This window comes from Myotis yumanensis, unplaced genomic scaffold (assembly GCF_028538775.1).
Source record: "Myotis yumanensis isolate MYYU_CA2020_CCGP unplaced genomic scaffold, mMyoYum1.0.hap1 SCAF_8, whole genome shotgun sequence".
Lineage (NCBI taxonomy): Eukaryota > Metazoa > Chordata > Mammalia > Chiroptera > Vespertilionidae > Myotis > Myotis yumanensis.
The window spans coordinates 50,960,807-50,975,494 of record NW_027223759.1 but is presented as its reverse complement, the minus strand read 5'-3'; the positions used below and the strand labels follow the sequence as shown (position 1 = coordinate 50,975,494).

General features: G+C 37.4%; 1 protein-coding gene across 2 annotated transcripts in view; it reads right to left on the bottom strand.

Annotated features, from left to right (window-relative positions):
* GRB14 (growth factor receptor bound protein 14) overlaps window positions 1-14,688 on the bottom strand; it is a 107,309-nt gene that overhangs the window by 52,404 nt on the left and 40,217 nt on the right. Inside the window, exon 1 of one of the 2 annotated variants that reach the window (XM_070422852.1) lies at window positions 7,929-8,108. The exons of the other annotated variant lie outside the window; for it this stretch is intronic. Within the exon in view, the coding sequence (XP_070278953.1) occupies window positions 7,929-7,991 (63 nt within the window). The 5' untranslated portion in view covers window positions 7,992-8,108. Of the gene's footprint in view, window positions 1-7,928; window positions 8,109-14,688 lie in introns of those variants that run through there. 2 annotated transcript variants of the gene reach the window in all.

Below are 14,688 nucleotides of genomic sequence, written 5' to 3'. Positions count from 1 at the left end.
AGGGATCCCAGCTGCTCACTGGCAGAGCCGGCCGTGGAACCTGTCTCTGGGCTCCTACCTGATCCTGTTCCCTCCACTCCGCTCATCCAACTTGCGTGCTCCTTTAAGCTGCTCCTTCTACAGAACATCGCAGATGCAAGTGTTAGATAACTGAACACCAGAACATAAAAATGCTTTTGTGTCCCAAAGACCTAGCTTTTTGAATGTCCAAAAATGTTTTCCTTTGTTTCACTTTTCTTAGCATAATTTGCCAGGAAAGTTGCATATACTGTAATAGCCAGCAGAGGGAGTCTTGATTTCCCAGTGGGTGAAAAAAAGAGGAAAAAATAAGATGGTTTGCAAATTACAACTTGAACACTATTAACCCTATGGAGGTCCTGCTTAATATAATTACAAGCTTTGTAATACAGTTTAAATCTGTTTTTAAATATTCTTAATTCTTTGAATTTTTAAGGTAAATCATGTCTACATCTCAAACTTCAATATGAATTTGTTTGTACATACTGTGTGTGTGTGTGTGTGTGTGTGTGTGTGTGTGAAGTCACCTCACCAGGAATCTCAAAGGGAGGTTCTTTCTGGCATTTAGAATGGTAAAGTCAAAATTTTTCTTCAAATCTTGACAGAACTACCTAAACTAATTTGACTTCTGAAACAAAGAGATACTATTCCTGACATGTTCACAAACACAACTGAATGTATATGTCCAAATATGGATGTCCAAGTAGGAAGCTATTATCACTTACTAACAATGCTATTTTTGCCAAAATGGTTTTTTAATTTCTCTTTTGGAGCTGTCTTAAGAGCAAGCATTTTTAATATCCTACAAGGGTAGAAAATCTTTATTCTCTCAGAGGGTTTAATATCTGAAATTACCAAAGGTCTTGCTTCCCTTTTCTGCCAAAAAGAGATTCTTATTTTCTCGATTTGGCTTAGGCTGCTGGGGCACGGCCAGGAGACCAGCCCTAAGACTGCCCCAACAAGAGTCTGAGACTGTTAACCAGCCAGCTATTTTTAACCTGCCTTCACTGCCAAATGTGGACCAAGTGCTGTCGTTTACAAAGTGATATGGGGCACGGGCCCTGTTCTCTTGCAGACTCAGTCCAGGTGCTCACAGCAGTGATGGACGCTGGAGCCCGCTCTGTGAGCAGATCCTAGACCGCCGGCTCATCAGCCACAAGCCTCAGATTCCTCATTCTGGAACATAAACCAACTGCTGGCACACTGATAGCACTCGGTTGATATTAGAGAAGTGCTTTGACATTAATGGTGTACTTTGGGTAAGACACTTACCCTCTCCAAGCCTCATTTTCCTCCTCCCAACTTGTCCCTCAACCTCACAGGGTTCTTATGAGGATTAAAGAGAATGTGCAATCAGTGCTGAACAGCTGATGGCTGTTTTTATCTTTATTGGTGTGTGTGGAAGGCAGTGAGTACACCAAACTGTCCGCAGCAGCAAGCTGGGGCTGGATACGCTAACAAAAAGGCAGGGGGACCAGCCGAGGTGGGCCTTGAGCACATGACTTTATACCACAAGTTATGAAACCCAAGGAAAAATGATGTGAATGCCTCAGACAGACAAACGTAGAGAAGAAAGGTCAACAGCAGGTGAGTGCCAGAGGAGCCCAATTTTATTTTGTTAAAAATTGTATTTGTTGAACTGACAGTAATTTAAACCCACTCTGCACCTTCCCTGTGCCAGACACTTAAGTCCAGTGATGATGAAAAGTGACACAGCCCTGCCATCATGTCACTACATTACAGCAATGACACCTCTGTCTACTGAGACATGTCTACACACAAGGCACAATTCTACTTCTTTCACATATACAACCCATGAGTCCCTACCAGATAGTCCCTAGGGTAGAAAAAGGAGAAATAACAGGACCGCCTATTATCACCTAACAACCACTTATCAGCATCTAATAGTTGGTTTAAATTTTTTTAATTCAAATTAAAGTCCACTCATAGAAATAGGGAGATTTTTAAGTGTTTATGAAACTATAGTAAAACATGTCATTTTACAAATTGGAAGGGGGTTGGCAATTCACATTTGTTGAACTCCTATATGGCAAGTATTTTTAAATATCTACCCTATTTATCCTCACAACTGTTCTGTACAGAAGCATCATTATCTCCAAGACAGAAACACTGATTCTCAGAAAGGTTTAAAAGAGGCACGTTAAGTCATACCACTGGTCAGTGACAGAGCTGAGCTCACACTCAGGACTTCCTGGCTCCAAAACACACGATCTCTACTACACCACTTCTCAAAAACTCACTTCTCAGGAAAAAAAAAAATTGTAAAAACACAAAACCCACTCATCTCAGTGGCACCCTTCCTGGGTGAATATGCAAGTAAGTTACCCCATATCAAAAATTAAAAGGGAAGCAGAAAGATCAAGGTTTGGCAAGAACGAGAGCTCTGGGCAATAATTATACTCACTACCACCTCATGGCCACCTTCCCCGCAAGCCAACCATCTGAATCCAGGGCCCCATATGTGGATTTTCTCTAACTCCCCTACTCAGGAAACCTGCTCTCTCCCCACTCGGCACCCCTTCTACTATCTGCATATAAGAAATAGAAAACATTTGTTCAAAGAGCATAATCATATTTTGTATCTGTCGTAACAATAAAAATCCAAGGGACAAATACATACTGGATGCCTAATACAGCCAAGGTACTCGTAGTGGAGATGGCTAGTTGCCCACCAGGAGCCACGCTTCCCCTCTCCCTTCCTATAATCCTGATTGGATGAGGATTTGAGGAGGGCAATGAGTTGAGTTCAAGACCTACATTTCCTGGCCTCCCTTGTGTCCAGGGTTGACCATGTGACACAGTCCTGGCCAACAGGACATAAGCAGACGCTCCTGGTTATTTCGGAGCAGCACAGTGACATCCCACAGAACTGGCCAACATGCCCTAGGTCCTCCCCATGCTGTATGTCGGGAAGGTGAACAGGATGCCTGCAGATTTGCATTTATCTTTCCACAAAAGGGAAAGGACACACACTAAGGAAGATGTAAGAGAAAGCAAGAAGCTGAGGCTGCCACATCAGCTTTGGACTGATTCTTCCTGTAAGGTAAAAGAAAAATAAGTATCTTCGCTGTTTAATATGCTCCTTTTGAGTTTTATGATTACATAAAATTGAATTCAACCTGTAAATGAGAAAGCAGTTTGTCTGAAGAGCCTTTCCCTTAAATTTTAAAAACCTAGTTGGAAGACAAAAAGAGACAAATTTTAAAAACCACATAGGATAAGATATACAAAAAATACCCAAGATACACAAAGACTTGAAGTCAAATTTGAAAAGCCAGAAAGCATAAGATAGCTAATAAAACTTAAATATCATAAAAGGTAACAATAAAATTGGTCACATGACAGTAGATACTGAATTGAGAAATGAGTAACAAAGGCATGTCCACTGACGCTGAATCGAGATACCATTACAATGGATGAGAAAGAGCATTCCAGGCTTCAAGATGGTACCAGAGCTCAGACACAGGCAATAAGCAACCTTCGGAAAAGCAAACAGAAGCCTGGAATGGTCTATAGGCCACTGAGCACAAGACTGGGAGCACAGAAGGACAAACAGTGAATGCTGCTGGGAGCACAAGGAGAAAAACAATGTGCTGGAGGGAGGTGTCACGTGAAGCTGGGGAACTGCGGTAGGTCCAGGCCTTGAAGCTCAGTGAATGCAACATACATTTGGATTATTCTGTACGTACTTGAAAGGTTCTGGGCAAAACAGTGATAGGATGTTTCATTCTTTGCAAAATCATGTTCAGTTTTTTAAAATATAGCAATGATTCTAATTGTATGAAGGAAATGAATAGAACTATTCTCTTGTATAGAGGGGGGCTGAATATTCTGTTAAATGGCATTACTCCATATTATACTCACGAACTTCATATTTTCAAAAGGATATGAATCTTAAGAAAAATATATTCTAAAAAGTATTCCTTTTCCTCTGAGATTTGAGACTCTTCAGGATTGTGTGTGTTTATCAATATATCTGTAACTAAAGTCTAGATAAAGAATGCAGAAATGCCTGTAAGCATAATCTACAAAACAACATTCATCTGATAGAGGCATGAAACATTTCTACCCACAGAATCAGAATATAGACATCTGGCCTTATGACTTTGCAGCCTTTCTATAAAAAATGCAGATTTTATTTTGCACTTAATGTATACCTTACAAGTTAGTTAGCTTGAGTCTTTAGTTAACTCTTTGGAACCTTAAAATGTTTTCTTGATGCAATGTACCAATCTAGAGCTCTGGGTATAAATTGTCTCTCTAAATATCTCTCTCTCTCTCTCTCTCTCTCTCTCTCACATACACACACACACACACACACAGGCACACAAACACACTCATTCTGTTGCCTGCAATTGCTTTCTGAATAATATGTTTTCTACACTAGAGCATATGGGAGTTGGCGGAGGTACAAAGAAAGATGAAAGAATTTGCCTAAACTACTTTCAGACTAGAAGTTGAATGGCAACTACACACACTATAAGGCAATTTCATTGACATATTAACTTCAGGAGGTAACAGGTATCTAGGAGAAACACACGAAGTCACAAGACCTAGATTCTATTTCTAGCTTTGGCATTGACCTTTTGAGTGACCCTGCATAAGTCACTCAACACCCATGAGACTCAGTCTTCTCATCTGAAAAAAAAAAAGCATAACCTAGTAGTTATCTGAGAAAAAATGAGGTAAAGAATTCATTCCAAACCTTTGGTGAGGATGTGAAAATTTATAAGAGACGCGATAAAACCATCTTCACTAGAATTTCGATTCATTAGAATCAAGGAAATCAGTTCTAAATACAATTAGAGAAAGCCAAAAATTTATTTACAATTTGCTCGACGGGAAATCTACCAAAATACTCTGCTCCTCAAAAATCAAAGTGTATTTGATCTGCCACAAAAAAAGACCCATACAATGTTGAGGGCCATATTTAAAATTCAAGTTCCCAGTCACTCCCAGGAGACTTACAGCCAGATACATTAGCTGGTTAGAAATGTGCTCCTTAGTGCTGCTGAGCATTTTCAGAAATGCCCTCAGCTTTTCAAATGATTAGGATTCCAGTTGGCAAGTTATTTTGCAAGAACTACTCCTTAAAGATGAGCAAACTTTATGCCAAACCTGTGGGAAAAGTACCTGCCTTCTTGGGAACGTAAAAAGCTGCTCCCAAAACACTCTGAGAAATGCTTGTACTGATTTGTAAGAGCATCATATTATGGTGCATACAGGAAATGACAAGTTAATTACAAGTGTGGAATGATTTTCTATCTTGAGGGAGGGGAAAAAAGAAGTATGCTGTAAACCAGAGCAGGTGTATCTTTTTTAGTCAGAAAAATAAGAGGTTTTTAAATTTTTTTGATTTTTTAAATAAGAGGTTCTAAAATTTTCAGAACAATTTTATACACAACTGGAGGCCCGATACACAAAATTCATGCAAGAGTAAGCCTTCCTTCCCCCAGCTGCTGGCACCAGCTTCCCTCTGGTACCCGGGATCCGGGCTTCCCTCTGGCACCTGGAACTGGGGCTTCCCTCCGGCCTTGGCTTCGTCCGGAAGGTCGTCCAGAAGGATGTCTGGAAGCACATCTGGTCTAATTAGCACGTTACGCTGTTATTATTATAGATGGGTCCTTTGGGGTTACAATATCAGGTGAAAGAAGTGCTTTCTGCAAATGACAATGTGCTAAAATATATGAACATTTAATACCTGTACTCAATGGAAGGGAGTAAACATAGATTTGGGCTTAGGGAATTTTGACTTCTGTAATTAATTATTATAGAAACCTAGCAAGAAGCTTATTATCAGAAGACCAAGAGAAATCCCAATGATGTGTCCAGTAGCAGCTCAGAACTAACATCAGTTATAATCACGGCTTCCCAGAGTTATGCTTGGTTTGCTACTCACCAGGCAGAGCCATGGTGTACTCATACCACTTTCCCTAGACCCGAGATTGAAACTTCGTGGCCCATGCGCAGAAGTCAGTATTTTGTGGAAGGGCCTAGACTAACTGCTCAAAATCTTTAAAAATGACAGCACCTTTTTGTAATGTTTTATACTCTAAGAAAATAAAAAAATGGTTTCAATATTTTCTATAACTATGAAAATGCAAAATATATGATTTGATTCACAGGATTACATGCAAATAAGACTTAAGAGAGCACTGCATGAAAATCTCTCAGCTGTTCTTATCCAGGTGAGGAAATAATGTCTCTGAGAGTTTAAGTGACGTGCCAAGGTCACAGAGCCAATCAATGGAGAGTCCAGGTGGTATGCTTTCCACCACACCAGCACACTGTCCAAAAATCCTCATGAGCATTTCATGGTCAATCTACACTGCAATATTAACTGGACAAAGAAGGAAAACGTAAGAACATAGATTTGATATATGTTAATGTGCCTTCTCACATCCCCAATGATTAAAAAAACCTATATGGTCATCATCAATGCACTGCCAATCCTAAATCAAAATAAAGATTCAAAGCAAAATATTTTAAATTAAATTTGCTTAAAATGATAGAAAAGGCCAGTGTTGCTCAGTGGTTGAGCATCCACCTATGAACCAGGAAGGTCATGGTTCAATTCCAGGTCAGGGCACATGCCTGGGTTGTGGGCTCAATTCCCGGGGAGGGAGGGGAGGGGGTGCAGGAGGCTAGTTGATCAATGCTTCTCTCTCATCATTGATGTTTCTATCTCTTTCCCCCTCTTCCTTCCTCTCTGAAATCAATAAAAATATATTAAAAAATAATAATAAAATGAGAGAAAGGCATCAAGAAAGATTGCAAACAAATGTTGGCAAAATTACCGTATACTATTCCAGTGCCAAGTAAAATGTCCGTAGTGAATAAATTGGTGGATAGGATAAGAAAGCAAGTTGAAAACCTAAAAGTTGAAAATATCAAAAGAGAGATACTTCTATTTTTAAAAATTCATCTTAATCGTTACAGTTGTCATTTTCAAATAAATTAAACCATGACCTTTGACTTAGTGGAACACACTAATAGTTAACCAACAGTTAACTATTAAAAGTCAGGCATGGAAATAAATATTGCAGTTTCTAGTAGCACCAAAATAATTCAGAGAAAATATTGCCAAAAATGTGTTTTTGTGCTTTCTTTTTCTATGCAAGAGATTTGATTCTTTAAAGAATTCAAAACAATATTCTTATTTGGTGTAATTTCAAGAGAAGTTTAGTATATTCAGTTTTACTTAAATGGTACATTACACAGTGTATTTATTACCTTATAAAATACATTGCTGCAAGACATGAAAATAATCTTTGCAAAAAACTAACAGAAAAACTATTTTCATACACAGGCTTGATTGCATTAATAATTAACAGAAAGGCCTTTCACAGGGAAATTTACTGGGAAGTTTTTCTTAAGCAAATAGGGAGAAACTCAATCCAAATGGGTAGAAATCACAGAGTAATAAACTGGTGCTACATGTGTAAGCAGTAAAAACAATTATATACAGTCCATACAAAAGTGAAGATGGATGTATAAGAAATTATAGTCAAACAAAGAAACTGTTCCTCAGTAAACAAACAGAAAACATAATAGCTAGCAGATTTCCTATTGCACTAAAGGCAAAGAGGCCTGAAGTTACAATAGAAGGGGGGAAAAAAAAGAGTAAAAGCTTCAATAGTCTCTAAATCACAATGCCCTGAAATGGAGACCAAACTGCTGTTACAGGGAGCTTTTACTACAAAGATGTTCTAGCAAAGATGTTATTTTTTCCCTTAGTCTAAAGCTAATAGCATATTCTTTAATTACCTGTAGCCTCAACGAATTAGAGTCTCTCTCAGGATATGTAACTAAAGTTTCCAACATATTAATAAACACACAGTAACAAAGGGGGGAAAAACAGAAAGGAATAAAGGGAAAGCAGCACATACCCTCTTCTGCAGAACCAAGGGTGTAATTGCAGGCAGAGTGACCCTCCTCCCACTCATGCTCATGCCTGCTCTTCTTAGTATGATCCCCTCTCGTAGATCATGGACGAAATGAAAGAAATCTTTTACAGTGACTCCTTGGGAATCTCAGGGCTCAGTGCAAAGAAACAAGTAGGAAAGCAATAAATGTCACTCTGCTTATGTGATTCCAATCTACCCAAAGCCAATTAAGGATGGCTGCGGGACAGGACCGAGCAGCAACCAATCAAAGCCGGGAAAACTCCGCCTTTGTCCTTGGAAACACATTCTGAAACTTTTGTTGATGATATTTAAAGAGCCAGATTAACAGGCATCTAGTTCACTTAGCTTTTTTTTCCAAAACAATGAAATTCAATGCCATCTTTGTTGACTAGCCAGTTTTGTCTTTACTTTAGTAAAACATTTCAACATATGGCAGATAAGAAACTGTTTACATTGGTCTACCTAAAGTATATAAATAGGCAGATGAACTAAATTTATTTATGCTACTCATAAAATTGATAAATGAGTCAACTGGAATGCATTTTAGAGGGACAAAAAATAATCCTGAAGTTAGAATTGGTCCAAAAGTGCTAATTTACAAGTTATAATAAAAGATTCTTAATATATTTATATGCATTTCATCTCCTAAACAGCTAAAATTTTAGTTTCATGGACCTTTTAGCTATCCGTGAGGTTACACATTTAACTATTCCTGTTGAATATTACCTAAACAATCAACCTAAAAATAATGCTAAATGTAAAAGGGGTGGTAAACTATGAGTCTAATTTTAAAAAGCACAGATATGTGTAAGTTAGCATATTTCATTCAATGAAGACCACTTAAACAATAATCACTGCTCAAAGCAATACCAACATTTTAATGATCATTTTGCCTTTTTTCTTACAATAACTAAAAATTGTATTCTATGCTTCTGAGAGTTGCAGGAGGGTCAAAACTAAACATTGCTCTCTGACAAGAAAAATTTCAATAATATCTAAATAAAAAGTAAAAGGAACACTAAAAATGATCAAAAGTAATCTGAGTTTTTATCATTATAAAATTTCTCCTGAACTGATACTTCAATTAGCACCTACTCAGTGCTCTTCAACCATGACACATGGAAGAACTCCCTGCCTTCATCATGAAGAACTCCTCTTAATTCCTAGAACACAACATAATTGTTGTAGTCACAGGCAAAATGAAAGATTCTCAGCAACTCAGACACAAACTTTCCACTTCATTATCCAGATTGCTTTTAGTCAGGGTTCACTTTACTGCCTTATACTTGGGTGTGTTTTATATGCATGGTGATCTCATATTCCTCAATTAAAAAAGAAAGAGGAACACTACACTCTTCACAAACTCTAGGGTTTCCTACTTTGATTTTCAAAACTTATAATCCCTCACAATGGTATCTAGGGGGAATAAAATTCACCTAATATAACAAGTCACAGATGTACACCAATAAAAAACCATCAGAAAGGAAAACTAAAGAAAAAGTTACAGTTATAATTACATCAAAAAATAAAATAAAATACCTAGAAATAAATTTAACCAAGGAGGTAAAAGACTGTACTCAGAAAGTTATAAGACACTGAAGAAAGAAAATGAAGAAGATACAAATAAATGAAAGCTCATGAATAGGAAAAATTAACATTGTTAAAATGTCCATACTACCCAAAGCAATCTATAAATTTAGTGCAATTCCTATCAAAGCACCAAAGGTGTATTTCACAGAACTGGAACAAATAATACAAAAATGTATATAAAATCACAAAACACACTGAATAGCCACAGCAATCTTGAGAAAAACGAACAAAGTTGGAGAAACACGCTATCAGATAACAAACTATACTATAAGGCTATAGTAATCAAAACAGCAAGGTACTGGCATAAAAACAGACATAGATCAGTAAGACAGAATAGAGAGCCTAGAAATAAACCCAAGCCTTATAGTCGATTAATATTTGACAAAGAAGGCAAAAATATACAATGGGGTAAACACAGCCTATCCAATAAATGGTGTTGGAAAAATTGGACAAATATATGCCCAAAAAATGAGACCACCTCCTTATACCATATACAAGAATAAAATCATAATAGATTTAAACAAATGGGACTACATCAAATGAAAAAGGTTTTGCACAGCAAAGGAAACCATCAACAAAATAAAAAGAGAACCTACTGAATAAGAGGACATTCACCAATGATACATCTAAGAAAGGGTTAATATCCAAAATTTATAAAGAACTCATGCAACTCAACACAAAAAACAAGCAAACAAACAATCCAATTAAAATATGGGGAAAATACCTGAATAAACATTTCTCCAAAGAGGACATACAGATGGTCAATAGATATATGAAAAGATATTCAACATCATGAATCATCAGAGAAGTACAAATCAAAACCACAATGAGCTATCACCTCACACTATTGTAATGGCTATCATCGATAAGGCAGCAAACAATAAGTGCTAGAGAGAATGTGGAAAAAAGAGAACCTTCTTGCACTGTTAGTGGGAATGCAGATTGGTACAACCACTGTGGAAAACAGTTTGGAGGTTCCTCAAAAAGTTAAAAATGAAACTGTCTTATGACACAGCAATTCCACTTCTGGGGATTTATTTAAAGAAACCCAAAACACTAATTTGAAAGAATATATGCACCCCTATGCTCATTGTAGCATTATCTATGATAGCCAAGCTATGTAAGCAACCCAAGTGCCCATCAATAGTTGAGTGAATTAAAAAGCTATGGTATATATATATACAATGGAATATGACTTGGCCATAATAAAGAATGAAATCTTACCATTTGTGACAGAGTGGATGGACCTAGAGTATATTATGTTAAGTGAAATAAGTCAGTCAGAGATAGACAAATATCATATGATTTCACTCATATGTAGAATCTAAAAAATATAAGCAAACAAAACAGAAACAAACTCATAGATACAGATAACAGGCTGTGGTTTCCAGAAGGGGAGTTGGGGGACTGGGTGAAAAAGATGAAGGGACTGAGAAGTAGAGATTGGTAGTTACAGAATAGTCATGGGGATGTAAAGTACAGCACAGAGAATATAGTCAATAATAATGTAATAACTATGTATGGTGCTGGATGGTTACTGGAAATACAAGGGAGAATACTTTGTTAAGTATATGGTTGTCTAACCACTATGTGGCTATACAGTATTTTGAAACTAATACAAAACAATATTAAATGTAAACTGTGATTGAAAAGAATTTTTTTTTAATGTGAAATAAAGAAAAATATCACAGAAAGATCTAGTTTGGGGGCATTCATTTAATCCTTACCTAGTTAGATTTGTCATGGTCTTTAAAAAAAAAAAAACTACATAACAACAAAAATCTACTAATACTGGGAGCAAAGTTTCCGTTTGTGAACTAAAAGATTCTAGTTTAACCTTTTTGTCAGGCCAACAATAACAAAGCCCACAGTAACTACATATTTTCAAGTTTATTACCTATACAGTGGGGCCTTGACTTACGAGTGTCCAGACTAATGAGTTTTTTGAGTGTCCAGACTAATGAGTTTTTTGAGATACCAGCTGTCTCTCGGCCGATTTTTTGCATTGAGTTGACAGAGTAATTTGAGTTAACGAGCTCTTTAACGAGCTCGGTCTCGGAACGAATTAAACTCGTAAGTCAAGGCCCCACTGTATTTGGTTTTTCCTTTCTTCTTTGTTCCATTTAGCCTTTGAATATTACAAAGAAGTATGATCTCCGATTTCAAAAATGGGGTTCCAAAAGAATCAAAGCAATTCATCTACTAATGCATGAAACAAAGTGCCCACGATGTGCCAGGCACTGAGTCAGGCAGTAAAAATACTTGATGAATAAGGTATGGTCACTGCCTCATAGTGGAATAGAGATTATTTGTTTATACAGAGTCCTTGGGTTACATCGGACTCGACGTATGCCATTTCGTGGTTACGTCGCCATCTCCCATTTATTTATAAAAAAAAAGTTCCATCATTTTGACGTATGTACATATGTGCTTTATGTTTTTTGTTATTTATTTACCACAAGTAAAGGTCAGGAATTGTTATCTTTCTTTTAAATTTTTTTTACTGTTTCACTTCATTACTGCTGTGTATGTGTTCCATGTGGGTGACATAGGTGCTTATGTAGGTGGGTTCCGACTTATGGCGAAAATCACCTTACATCATGCCATAGGAACGGATCTCTGACATAACCCAAGGACATACTGTAGTTTGTTTTTTATTTTTTATTTTATTTTATTTATTGATTAAGGTATTACATGTGTGTCCTTATTCCCCCATTGCCTCCCATTGTTCACCCCCCCCCCCCCCCCCGCCACTCATGCCCTCACCCCCCTGGTGTCTGTGTCCATTGGTTAGGCTCATATGCATGCATACAAGTCCTTTGGTTGATCTCTCCCCCTTCCCCTCACCCTCCCCTGCCTTCCCTCTGAGGTTTGACGGTCTGATCAATGCATCTCTGTCTCTGGAACTGTTTTTGTTCATCAGTTCATGTTGTTCATTATATTCCACAAATGAGTGAGATCATGTGATATTTATCTTTCTCTGGCTGGCTTATTTCGCTTAGCATAATGCTCTCCAGTTCCATCCATGCTGTTGCAAATGGTAAAAATTCCTTCTTTTTTACAGCAACGTAGTATTCCATTGTGTAGATGTACCACAGTTTTTTTAAATATATATTTTATTTTATTTATTTTTTTTATAGAGAGGAAGAGAGAGGGATAGAGAGTTAGAAATATCGATTAGAGAGAAACATCGATCAGCTGTTTCCTGCACACCTCCTACTGGGGATGTGCCCTCAACCAAGGTACATGCCCTTGACCGGAATCAAACCTGAAAGCCTTCAGTCTGCAGGCTGATGCTCTATTCACTGAGCCACACCGGCTAGAGCCACAGTTTTTTAATCCACTCATCTGCTGATGGGCACTTAGGCTGTTTCCAAATCTTAGCTATTGTAAATTGTGCTCCTATGAACATAGGGTGCATATATCCCTTCTGATTGGTGTTTCTAGTTTCTTGGGCTATATTCCTAGAAGTGGGATCACTGGGTCAAATGGGAGTTCCATTTTTAGTTTTTTGAGCAAACTCCATACTATTCTCCACAGTGGCTGCACCAGACCACCAACTGACACCATACACAAAAATAAACTAAAAATGGATAAAGGACTTAAACATAAGATGGGAAACCATAAAAATATTAGAGGAATCCACCGGCAGCAAAATTTCAGAAATATGCTGAAGCAATATCTTCACTGATACAGCTCCTAGGGCAATGGAAACTAAAGAGAAAATAAACAAGTGGGACTACATCAAAATAAAAAGCTTCCGTATAGCAAAAGAAACCATCAACAAAACAACAAGAAAGCCCACTGCATGGGAGAACATGTTTACCAATGTTATCTCTGATAAGGGTTTAATATCCAACATTTACAAGGAACTCATACAACTTAACAAAAGGAAGATAAACAAGCCAATCAAAAAAATGGGAAACGGACCTAAATAGATACTTTTTGAAAGAGGACATAAGGAAGGCCAAGGGACATATGAAATATAGTTTGTTTTTTAAAAATTACCCTCAGGAGGGGACAAGTACGTCTAATAGTGATTAAATACCAAATACCAGGAGTGCGCCAAGGTAGGAGAAGTAAGACCATGGCAGGCCTCAAGAAGGAAATGGCATTTGGTTTGAAATGTGGGGGACAAGAATATGCAGAATTTTATAACTGATGTGGATACAGAGTGAGGTTGTCAAAGCTGACTCCAAGTTTTGAATCTGGGTATGTGGAAATCAAAGTTGCTGTTTTATATCACACAATGGAGCTTTTAAGACACTAAGCTGAATCCCTCAAGTCAAAACAATGTCCATAGTTATGTCTGTAATTATTTATTATGCAGCATACCTGCTCTATAAGGGCTTAAAAAACATTACAGACAACTAACTGCTGATGTGTGATGTCATCTCTTTGGAACACTAGTTCATAAATTTTCAGTGAAAATCACAAACAGCAAAATGTGACATTCTGTGACTCTATGTTACCGAAACAGTATCTATCTTTGAAAAACTCACATATACTTTTCATAATCAGCAAGCTAAAAGACTAATGAGATGACTTCCAAACTTAATATAAACAGTCTCATTGTTCAGTAATCCTTCCTCAGTGTTCATAATGACCCTGCTTTATCTTACTTCCTAGTTATTGTAGACACTGATTCAAAATTTAACCTTTTTATCATTACTATAAATGACTTTCACACTCACTAAGCTGTCACCTGAGCCTTCATTCCCTCAGCTGCTGCAAAAATGAGGATAGAAAGCTATGGCCAACAATTTTGGAACTTCTGTGAGGATCAAGGAAATCAAGTTAGTGTACGGCCTGGGAGAGCCCCAGGCAGGTGCTGACAAACACTCCTTGAATTCCTATCGCAAAGTATTGGGTCTAAGGTACATTCTCCCTAGATTGTCACAGGTCTTTATTTCCAAAAATGAAATTTTGACATAACATCATTTTGAACGTAATGTAGCAGGGTCAATAATGAAGCACTGTAGAATAGTACTGTCCATCATTTCAATTTTTGCTCAATATTTTAATAGAACAATTGTGAATTTTGCCACCACAAAGGTGCCTAAGAAGGTTTCCATGTGAATTAATAATAACAAAAATAAAAATTATGATGATCATTAATAATATTTATGTGAGCACCCAATATTAGCCAGGC